Source organism: Pezoporus occidentalis, unplaced genomic scaffold (assembly GCF_034315485.1).
Source record: "Pezoporus occidentalis ecotype Australia unplaced genomic scaffold, CSIRO_AGI_Poc_V1 ctg215, whole genome shotgun sequence".
Taxonomy (NCBI): Eukaryota; Metazoa; Chordata; class Aves; order Psittaciformes; family Psittacidae; genus Pezoporus; species Pezoporus occidentalis.
This window is the reverse complement of record NW_026914018.1, coordinates 384,289-396,513: the sequence shown is the minus strand read 5'-3', so window position 1 is coordinate 396,513 and position 12,225 is coordinate 384,289. Positions and strand designations below refer to the sequence as shown.

General features: G+C 37.6%; 1 protein-coding gene across 2 annotated transcripts in view; it reads left to right on the top strand.

Moving 5' to 3' along the window:
- Positions 1-11,754, top strand: part of CLMN (calmin) — an 84,637-nt gene extending 72,883 nt beyond the window's left edge. For both annotated transcript variants that reach the window (XM_062619884.1, XM_062619883.1), the window contains exons 9-13: positions 560-1,870; positions 2,881-3,062; positions 4,583-4,643; positions 5,666-5,727; positions 7,280-11,754. In XM_062619884.1, coding sequence (XP_062475868.1) covers positions 560-1,870; positions 2,881-3,062; positions 4,583-4,643; positions 5,666-5,727; positions 7,280-7,433 — 1,770 coding nt within the window. In that variant the 3' untranslated portion in view covers positions 7,434-11,754. The remainder of the gene's footprint in view (positions 1-559; positions 1,871-2,880; positions 3,063-4,582; positions 4,644-5,665; positions 5,728-7,279) is intronic.
- Positions 11,755-12,225: the final 471 nt, after the last annotated feature.

The window sequence follows — 12,225 nt, the reverse complement described above, 5'->3', positions numbered from 1 at the left end:
GTTTATAAAATTGGTGGGCATTACTAAAGTCACTGGAATTAAAATTATTACAATAATCTAATTACTATTTTTAGATTAGATGAGCAGTAAGATTTGTTGGCATGAAGTCTTGTGGGCATATTAATGGACAAAGAAAAAGACTACATTTTTAAAATACAGTATATTGGAATGGAATTAACTACTCTATTAATATATTTCACAGTGAATTTAGTGGGCTTGTTAGATTTATTTTATTCCCAGGGTTTGGGATTGTTTCAAAAGGCCATGTCAGTTGTCACTACAGGTGCAGCAGGGAGAGATGAATACATTAAGAACTGAGGAGTAGCCTTGTCTGCATTCTTATCTTCCTGTACAAGTGGCTTCTTGACGCTCAGCTTTGTTCAAGCCTCTTGACTTGCCAAATTGGTTTCTCTACTTTCACAATAAGTGAGTCATGAATTGGCCATTCACAAGGTAATGGGATGATGGGCTAAGCAGTTTTTCTTCCTGTAGTGTTTGGGAAAAGTAAAATGGTATCTGAGGTATGATTTGTCTTTTAATGGTGTATCATCACTTGTAGGAGGACTTTACAGATCCTGACAAGGAGCTTCCAATTGAGTCCACATATGTTCACATCAAAGACACACTATCAGAAAAAGAAAGTAAAATCTTGATTTTAAGTGAAAGTGAAGAAAACATGTATACTGTTAATCACGAAAGGAGTCATCCTGCTCCTCCAAAGGTTCATATTCATGATACCTCTGAGAGAATCCTGTCAGAAACTGTTTCTGAAAAATGCAATGGGAAATTGAATCACATGTCAGGTGATTCCCAGGAAACGTTTGAAGAGGAGCCTCAGAGGCCTACCTCACTGAAAATTGCAGGATCTGTCAGTTTAGAATCCAGTTCCTCTTGGGAGGTTCTAAGTGACAAATTCACACCAGGTGAAGGAGGCATGTCTGATGATCCACTGAAACAGAATGATGACCTTTCTCCAGCTGTTCTGACAGATCAGAAAACTTCTGTTGACTCTTTCGAAGACTACTCTGAAGAATTAACTGAAGAAACCTCTACTGAATATGACAATGAAACTAAGAGCCTTTCAGCCAATACTTCTTTAAGTCCATTATCTTCGACTTCAGGTATACTTACAGATGAATCTATAAATAAGATAGAAGAAAGCAAACCCCAGACTTCTGTTCTTTTACCAAAAGATACCTCAAAACAAGAAGATACACGTAAGTATGTTCTTCATCTTCTAAATGAGGAAATACTGAATATTCCACAAAATGAGCATACAGAGCAATCACCTACCTTTGAGACGATAGAAACTAACCATTGTTCACTGAATGGTTCTGACCTCAAAAGCCAAGAATTATCTACACAGCATGAAACATCTGATGACTCTCTCTCAGATGTACCTAAAAGTCCAGAGGATCTGGACAGCTGTGATGAAGTTGAGTCTTCAGCTGAAGTGCTGCCAAGTTCTTCGAAAGTATCTGTAATACCCCATGATCTCTTTTATTATCCACATTACAATGTTCCCATATCAGCAGTTTTGAACGCTTACCTTGAGCCCTGTATTGAAGATTATGATGCTGGAAATGATAAAGCTTCTTCTGAAACAGTAAGAGATGTTTTACACAAGAAGGTCTTACCAGAAGAGGACCACAAGGAAGATGCTCCAGAGACAGACTTAGGGAATAAGCCAGATGTCCCTTCATCCGAAACAGAAAGTGAGAATGGCAAGGAGGAAACAACAGATATTAACAGTCACGTGAATTCTTCCAGTGAAAAGGGAGTGCCATTACTAGTAGAAGAGTTAGAAACTGAAGAAGATGGCAAAAAGGTCACCAACCATCGAGATTCCACTATTCTACAGCATCCTGAGGTTTTTTATTTTTTGTTATTACCAGTGTTTCTTTGTGTGTATATGGGGGATTCACATCTGACTTTAGTGGTTTTCATTTGTTTTAATTTTGCCACGTTTTGTAGAAATATGTAACATATACTTGGTTTCCTGTCCCGTAACTCTGTTTGCCACAGCCCTCTACTGGAATGAGTGGAATTGCACATCCCTGGGAAGTTCTGATATTGAAAGATAGAGTAATTCCTAATATTAAGAGTACTGCAAAAAATGTGAATTTTAATTATAATTAAAGTAGTTTGAGGCTCCTGTATAATACTTACGCACAAAGATTACCACAAAGGTATTTTAATAACTTGTAATGAGATGAACAGAAAGTAACATTGCTGATGTAGAATATAGGCAAAGGTAGTTTTGGGCTGAATCCAAATAAATTTCCCTACAAAAACTTAAACTAATTTGAGTAGGATAAATTACATGGGTAAAATGAAGGCTTTTCTATACTGAAGGAGGAGGATGGGAGATTTTTGGTAACTATTCAGTATATTGGATTTAGGCAGCTGTTCTTGCAGACATTTACTGTGAATTGTCTTACATGTTTTCCAGTGTAGTAATTTTAGATAGTGTTGTTTAGGAATGAGTGTCTATTTGATGTTACTCTATGTGTTGCGTAGACGTGCTGGGCATGTTCTGGTCCTGACACTTACTAGAGTAATGAAGTCAGTCAATTTGCAGTTAGCTTCAAAGATTCAGGATAGAGTTAAAAGTTTTAGCAGATTACTTCAAAGAGCCATGTCATGTCATGATTCCTTACATAAAAAAGAACTTACAACTAATTGTATGTATGTTGAACTGATGATGCTTTATAGCTGCATATATCCAAAATGACTTTCAAGAAATGAATTGCTTTTTGTTTTCTTTCAATCTTGTACTACATGCAATTTAGCATCTGAGTAGGCTGCACCACTAAAATACTTGGAAAAGTGGGGAATCAGTGTTGTTGTCTAATGCAAAATGTTTCTTAATTCCAACAGGACATAGTAGAATATGTAGAGGATTTATCAATAGACATAAAGAGATCAGAAGAAAGGAGTAATGGGGAGGAAGAAGAGGAAGACATGATAGAAGAAGAAGACTTGCAAATCTCAGAAGCTTCCACAACTATTCTGTCACAAGATAAACTGGAAGAAATTGCTGTTTGTCAGGAATTGACCAGGTATTTCACATTAACTTTGTCTTAAATGCACCTAACTGGTATGAATGCCTGGTCTTTTGGAGTGTTCCCTGTCCGCTGGATGTTTCTTGTAGGCTTCTCTTAGGAGCAGTGTACTGGGACTCATTGGCTTCTTCCTCTGTTTCTCTTAAACATGTTGAATGATTTATTGCCAATGGGACTTGATTTGAGTTTTCTATGCAAACTTTGTTACACAAAACCCAACTGGAACCCCATGCATTTTGAACATGGCAGTGTTACAACTGTTTTTCCAACAGAAAGAGTTTTTTGTAACATAGATGAAATAATCTATGTGTATTATGACACTATGAAGAAGCGTAACACTGCTTCACTCCAACAGATATTTGTTAGAATTTTTTTCTGTCTGTGAACAAGTGAACAGCCTTGTGGTAGACTGACCTTGGCTGGCCACCAGGTGTGCACCAGCCCACTCTCTCTCCCCACCCCCATCAGGATAGGAGGAGAAAATAAGGCGAAAAACTGATGGGTTGAGGTAAAAGCAGTCTGCCTCATTACCTGATGAAAAAAGCAAAGGCCACATGTGGAAGCAAAGCGGAAGGAGACAAGAAAAAAAAAATTATCTACTTCCAGTCAGCAGGCAGTGTCCAGCTACTTCCTGGGAAGTAGAGCCTTGACAGTCACAGTGGTTGCTTCAGAGGACAAACGGCCTTAATAACGTGTGTGTGTCCCTCTGCCAGCTTACTCTTTTCTCTTAGTTTCAGTTGCTAAGCACAGCATCATATGGTACGGAATATCCCTTTGGTCAGTCATGGTCAGCTGTCCCTGTCGTGTCCCCTCCCAGCCTCTTGCCCAGACTAAGCCTACTGGCCATTGAGGCAGGGGGTTAGAGAGACAGCCGAGGTGCTGTTCAAGCAGTGCTCAGCAATAGCTGAAACATTGGTGTGTTATCAGCACAGTTCTAGCTATAAATACAAGCGCTACACAGGGGCTGCTATACTGAAAGTTAACTGCACCCCAGCCAGGCCCAGTAAAGTTAATTTTACTCCATTCTTCTGTTCCCTCTTACATTTTAATTTAGTTCTTAGGTAATGTATTCGAGTGGGACATGAACTGTAATTTGTTGATGCGTATCACTGTGGCAGTCTAATGAATTTGAGAGAATTAGAAAAACCCACTGTCTCCTTCAAGCTCTCTGTTCCCTACAAAGTCTGTCAGTTCTTTATTTATAGACATCCATAAAACCTGGGGTATATTCTCACTTAGATGTCAATGATGTCAAAGATGGAAGAACCATATCAGATACCATTTTTCAGAAAAGATTGCAATTTGAGCATATGGATTTTTTATTGTGGGTTAGATTTCCTAAAGCCATTTTTTATATTACTGATAAATTCAAGTCCATATTCTAATACATGCTACAGTGCATGTTTGTGGTTTTGCATAGTTTGAAACTAGCATGTGCAATTGCAGTGGCTGTCTTTGAACTACAAACAAAACTTAGCTTTATGAATTTAAAAACTTTGCTTTTACATACATTTCAGAACCAGTGATGGTGATTCCAACATTTATCTCCGAAAAAGATCTCCGAATACTTCTGAGGAGGTAAGTGTGTGAAATCTGCCTATCGCTGTTTCTATATTTCTCTTAAACTCAAAAAAATTCACATACTGGAAAAGAGTCTACTCTATATAGAAAGCTCTGTAATAATACAAAGCCGTGTGACTTCTAATAATTTTAGTGCCAAAACCAGGCATAGCTGGAAAGCTTTACTGAACTCTCCTAAATATATGGAACTGAACCTTATTGAACCTTGAACAAACCCACAAAGAAACAGCTAATACTACAATTAAGTGTATTGTAACTTTGAGGCTTAATTTGTCCTAACCACTTTGCTTCTTTGAAGCTGCCTTGATTTGCTGCTCGAATTTTGTTTTGTTTGTACATTCTTTGCATGTTCGACAGTGTGCTGGTCACAGCCCTGCAAAAATGCTGAGTGTCTTTTGAGGTGTACTTTTTAATGAAAGATTGGGCTCTTTCCCTTTCCTTCACAGTAGCGCTGTATTATCTCAATAGGAGCTGCTAACCCTAGAAGAATTTTGCTTGTAATGTGAAACTGCATCCTCAATGGCAGATGTAATTCATACTGGTTTCTTGAGAACACACTATACAACTGAGCTCTGGAGTTTCTATTTTCTAAATCAGAAGGGAGGGACAGCATCAGTAATCCAGATATGCTCAGCATGGATAGGAATATGGCTCTTTTTGGCACAAAATAAAACTCTGAGCATCCCAATGTTCAATGAAATGGAGATTTCACATAGATGCTTTAGTTTTGCAGTGCTGTCAGAGCTACTGACATATATATGAATGAGGAAACCTTTTCAGATGAATGAAAGCACTTGAAAGGAAAAAAACAATCTTATTTCACATTTTTTTCCAGTTCTGTGTGTGACCCAGACTGCAGTGGTAGATGTCCTGGCAGGGAATAAATTTATAAGCACACTTTTAATTTATTTGAGCAGAAGTTAGACTTACTGTGCATAAAACACACACACACAGTTACCATCTTTGTGAGATGCTGATTTATTTATTTTTTTATATAATCTATTCCTGTTTTGTTTAAGGAAACCTATGGTGTAAACGAGCAGAAGATGACAGGTATTAGTGAAGATCCATTGATCATCAGGTGAGTGGTTCTTATTCAGAGAAGCCTTTTGCATGGAATCCATAACTACTAGGTACTTCTAACAATGCTACAAAAGGATATTACCTGTAATGGTAGAGATTGACTTCATGTCTTGTGTAATGGCTCAGAGCCCATATTTCCCATAGGTATAAGGTACAAAACTTCTTTACTGCTTGATCTCCCCCTTGGCTAAAATGCTTTATCTTGACTTGAGAGGAAAGCTTCAGCTGTCTAAGCAAGATTGTCAGCACTTTCCCCACATGGTGGATATTTCAGACAAAGAAAAGTGGGATGATTTCAAATGTGAGGTCTTCAGACAGTGATGACTCTTTCCTGGTTTGGAAGACTGTCTAGACAGTGTTTAGTGTGGTCAGTGCTAAGGAAATACAATACTTCAGTGGAGTTCTGGCCTCTGTTAGAGCACACATGAGTTTTTATAATTTGTATGTGTGTTTAGTTTAGATTTAGGGTGATGGATCCTGCATGCAGAATGTCTGTCCCTTTGGTATTAGGACTTACATATCTATAAGAAAAAAGGATTGCTTTAGATTTCCCCTCTCAGCTGATACTGGTTAGTACCTCCCAGAACTTCTAGTTAAAATAATGGTTGCATTAAATGCAGAAAACACAGAAAATATTATTGGGATCCAGCATCCTGGTCTCACTTATGCTTCTGTTAAAAAAAAACAAGCATGAATATGTGTCACAGTTATGCCTGTTTGCAGACTGCTGATATCGAGCAAGTGTTTTGCAATACTCAGGTATATATCCAGTATAACAGCTGAGCAAGTAGGATGCCCCAAGCCAGAAAAAAGGACTCATTAAAACATGCAAAAACCAGTTTTCTCCAAAAGTAGATTTACAAAAAGTCTACCAGAGGGTGATCCCTATAGTATTACAAAATCATAAAATGAGTGTACCATCTTGTGCCTTTTTAAGTCAGTCCTTTTCTTGCCTTTGTGAGAGCTCAGTGGGCTGACAGAGTCCATCAAGCTTTGCCCTTATGAAACGCACCTGGAATTTTGGAAAGCTGGAATTCTGGAGTTGTCCTGCAAAACCCCAACTGCTAGTTGGTTTCTGGAAGCCTTAGTTTTACTTTTTTTTAATGTTCTGGTGTCTGACATGGGTACCTCTGAAAGTAGATGGCTTCAGGAAAAGGTATCAAGTCAGATATAGTGTATGAGTATTGTGAAAGTGTGGTATGTGTTGCCCACAGCTATCTTTACTGTTCTGGATATAAAAGGCATCTTTTTAACTGATGGAAATCACCTTAGATCAAACAACTGTACTGTAACAGCATGTATTTAAAATACCTGAGAATTTGTCTGGGATTCTCAGAGGATTAATGGCTATGTACATTGGCTCCTAAGAGAGCACACTGCTGAAGCCCGTTATGCACTTTCTAGTCTAGCTTGGACACCAACTGACTATACTGAAATGGTTCATTAAAGGGATGTCTTTTACTCGGCCTTTGATCTTTACACTAAATATTAACAGTGAGAGGAGTTTTCTTCTTTTCCCTGCATTTTACCAAATTCTCTCCTGTTTTCAGGAAGAAAAAGGACTTGGAAGCAAGTGAGACTCCAGCACCAACTCATGAAATTACAATTGTTGAGCAGCCAGAGCTATTCTACTTCATCATTTTCTTCTGGGTGCTGGCCTACTGCCTTTTACTCCTTCCACAGCTTCTTAGCAACAAAGTTTGAGCTCTATGATGTGTGAAAAAGTAATAGATGGTGTCTGGATTGCTTTGTGTATCTGCATATGAATATGTTCCTTCGGGTGAAGCACAAACAGAAATGTAGGACCTGGTATTTGTGTTTATTATCAGGCTGTCCTCAACTCCTCTACTGTTGTGCTATGACAGTGTCTTGGCACATTTTATATTATGATAATTGTGTAAATATATATAAAAATTACCTGATTTAGTAGATGCAATTTTGTACATTTGTGCCTTGCTTTATAAGATGCTAAATAAAACCAGATATTTATCAGTAGAAATATAAACAGTTCAGAGCTCTAGTCTTCAAAAATTGTTCTTCTGGCTTCATTTGCTTATGTAGGGCCTGACAGCTGTGGAAGAGGGGTAGTGTTGACTTGCCCATGAATCAGGCCACCTGAATAGAAATGTTTTATCATGTTTTCCGTGAAATTCTTTGAGAGACCTAGAGGCAGAGCGGAGCTGCAGGTGGTGGAACACACCCCGAGAATTGATTACAATTCCAGTGGCAATCCAGTGGAGCAACAAAATCAGGTTAAGGGTTTTATTTGGGTAGGGGAGTTTGGGTTTTTAGGACTTAAATTGATTTTTATTCTGCACCTTCTGTTATGTTTAATTTGCAGGAATAAGTTGGGTGTAGAGAAGTGTGAAGAACATACATGCTACCTGCTTCTTAGGGAGGGATCATATGGGAAATCTTAGCCCAGAAACTTCTGTAGAGAACACCTGAAGAAATAGATGTTTTATATGTTACTGATGGCCATCTTTGGGAAGATGTTCAAGAAGCTTAATAATATATCAGGAACAGATACCATGGGTTTTAGGGTTGTTTGTTTTTTTTTTTTGTTGTTGTTTTGGGGTTTTTGGTTTGGGTTCTTTTTTATTTAAGCACCTCACTGCTTCTGGGGCTGCTTCTGCTTCCTTTTCTCTGCTGCTTTTATTTACCAGATATGTGAAGACTTCTCTTTCTTGATGATACAAAAAATAATAGGTAACCTAATTTGCTGAGGCTACTGTTAAGTCGCAAGTGCATGGTAAAAGGATCAGAAATATCCCTTGAGTGCTAAAGTCAATAGAGAAAAAAAAATACATATGTAAAACAAAATATGGAGAAATGTTGACAGCCGGTATTGACTTTCTAGTGCAATTGAATAGACTGCTATGGCTTGTCCATGGACACTGTTGAGCCACTTCTGCGTCTTGTAATTTTTTCCACATAATGATCACTTTAGGATAATTTGATTTAGGATTTTTACCAGAGAAGGTGTACCCATGCATTACAGGATAAAAGAGAAGTTTTCAAATTCAGTTTAATAGCAGTAACTTTTCTCTGTGTGACTTACAGTGAAGTCATAGTTTTGCATCAGCACATTTTTAGTTTCATAGTATGCTTTATGAGACCACATCGTGTTGCTGCTTCCCCCTGAAAATTCATTAGGTTAGTTGGACTGTGCTTCATAAAATGAGAGGCTTCATAATTTACACTGTGAGAAATTTAGAACATATGCGTAGAAGTTTTACATATTTTGGTTTAGCATAAGGTGCATCTCTGCCCTGGCTTAGTTTTCAGCTAAAGTACCTGGGACTGGGACACATCAGATATATAGCAATTTATTTGCAGGTATTTAAAACCTGTTTGTAGTTATGTTACCTGCTGGGGTAATCCTAACTGTCCATCACACTTCATTGTTCTTTATAAGCTTTTTGTTTCCCTGGGATTTTTCTTCCAAGTTAGAATTCAGTAGCAGCAATGCATGGCAGGGGATCTTGAACACTGAAGATAAAATTCTGATCCTCTTTCAGTCAATATAAAACTGGGATCTTTCCTATTTTGCCCTGTCACTGTTGACTAGAGATTAAAAATCAGATCTTTTGTGCTTGTTAAGGAAGAGAGCCAAACTTCCCAACTTAATTCAGTGTAAATCAACATAAGTAAAAAAAAAAGTTTTTCATTTTGCTGATGAAAATTTTCACTATTTTGAGTAATCTGATTTTGTGATGCATGAACCTGTTTGTGCTTGTTGAAGACGACAGTGCTACTTTCTTCCAAAAGAAAACCTTACTAGAATTTTTCAAGATGCTTTCTTGAAGTAGGCTAAAATATAACATTTGAAGGGCCAGTACTTTTTCTCTGAAAGAATAAAACTTAATACAAGAAACTTTATATCCTTAATCTGAAAACCAGTGAACACCAGGCTGAGGTACAGCAGCTATTTAATAGCAGCAAGTAGCAATGTATGTTAGTTCAGAGCAAAAGCATTGACAGCTCTTCATTATTTGCCACTCTTCAAAGGCTCATTTCATTTATGACAAATTTTTCTGAGCCTTTTTCTTCTTTCTGAGCCTCTCTGGTTCTTCCATGTTTCTTAATCTTCAGCAGAGATTATCTGGGGTTAGATTACAGACTCTTCGTGGAACTTTACAGCTATCAAAGTTAATCAAGTAAGATCCCTTCTGTCTTCTTCTTGCTATGAAAATGAATCAGAATGAAGAGGTCTTTGGCTGTCTCATCTGAACAACTGTCATCCGTAAAGAATGAAAAAGCGAATGGGAATGCACTGATGCTGGCAATTTCATTACACCGTATTTTCTTCCAAGAGGGAGAAACAACAAGGTTTTCTTTCTTACCTCCCACTGATGAACAGTGACTGAAACAGCAAAATGAGCAGTTTAAATGTCAAACAGCATCCAGCAATTGTCTTGATCATCATCTCCCAATATTTAAACTCATGTACGCTTTCCAGCCTATCCCATTAAGAAATGGAGATTGTTTCTTCCATACAAAATAGATCAAAAAAGTACTAAATTGGTCCACAATTTGGACTGAAAGTTGCTTTCCATATTTGGGGTTGTTTGTGGTTTTGCTATAACAGAGGCAGTGGACCTCACTCAGCTCTCCCATAGGTAAGGATATCCAGGGTAAAGAGTTAAGATTGATTATACTGGTATGCTCAACTGTGCATAAGAAGAGACTGTACTCTTCATGAGTTTTGCCATTACTTTGCACTGCAAAAATGGCATCTGCGTAAACAGCAGCTTCCCCCACTTACATTGACTTGTAAGCCTGCATTTCTTCCACAGTGCAAGATCCAGGCCCTGTGTAAGTGCCCTATTCTGAAAACATTTCTTGTTGTCAAACTTTGTGTCCTATTCTGAGCTAACAGTCTAAAAGCCTGATTGTTAAGCATTCACTACGGCAAAGCCTATTTTAACTTGCTGGCTAGAGGACTGGCTTGAAGTAGTGCAGGTTTTAAAGACTGGTGGATGAACCATCATCAATCCATTTTCCATAACATACATTTGAATAAGGAAGTTTTTCCTGTATTTTTGTCTGGGTTTTTGGAAAATGCTGAACTTGAACTGACTGCATTTGGTATTTTGATTTAGCATCAAATTCAGATACACAAGGGTACTGATCTGTTACAACTGTTTCTAAAATCCATTGTTGTTGAAGAAATGTGTGGGTAGCAGAGTATTGTGAAGTGTGTCAGGAAGTGCTTGAGGATCACTGGATAAAGAATTGTGTTCACAGAAGTGCCATTAAAGACTGAGACAACTATGCTGGATGGTTCAATGTTATTGTAGTCATGTAACTTAACTGCAAAATGTCTCATTGTGATTTTATTGGAAGTGCAAGGAAAATATGCTATTGAAGACAGAACCCTGCTAAAAATTATGGGACAGATGTCTTAGAGTTCAAGAAATAATTTAAACAGTCACATAATCTACAAAAAATTGAACACAGCCTTTGCCAAATTTTAGGAAATGATCAGTGCAAAGATAGGGCAAGCACAGATTACAGTAAAAAATGACAATCACTTTTCCATGCCATGAATATTTTTGATGGTTGAGCTCTAAAATGTATTTTTATTGAGTTTCTAGATTGTAATGAATGTGTCTACAGAATTTTATGCAAAGCTTGGGAGTTCAGCTGTTTAAAAATGATTTTTTATATGACTGATTATTTTATCTATATATTTAATAGTAATGTAAAACCATTTTAAGAGTAACTATAAAATTCTGTGTATGTGATATGATTATTTATTAATTACAACTTGTGAGAATGAACATTAAGCTATGCATCGATTGTGTCATCCATTTGAAAACTGGAACTGCAAATAGTAGAAGAGTTTCTAATGAACAGTAACTTGAAAAATGTGGGAAATGATTGAATATGATTGTGTGATTCTTAAAGCTGCATAGCAATATGTTATTTTGTGATACTAAGCTTTCAGCTACAGTTGCAAAGTATACTGAGTGATTAAGCTACTTTCTTCCATTAAAACTTCCTGAGGCTGAAATTTGTACCTGTTGGTATTTGGTGTCTAAATACACTTAAATCTTCTACATCTTCTGGAGACTCTCGGTTTACTCCAGCCCACTAGACTGGCTGTAACTTCTTTATGCAAGTAGTGTTCCACTGAATTTACAGGGGTACCATGCAATACCCAGTGATTCTGGTTTTTAGGGTTTTCTGCATCAATCCCCACAGAATCAGAGCTTTAGAAGATTAATTTGACCAATGTATTTGGGATCATACTCAGCTGTCTAACAAGATAATAGTTATAATAGTGCATTATCACTTATGCTGGCTTTAAGTACTTAAGAGTTCCTTCTTGCCAAGCGCAAACTTGAACGCATTTAGTGATGTGTTCAGCTCGTCTACTTCTGTGGAAGTCAGTGCAACACATCTGTGTGCTAAGCAGACACTACAGGATCTTTCCTCAAGGGAACTTAAACTGGGGTTGATAACACAGGCCAGGAAGTAGCTGTAGCCT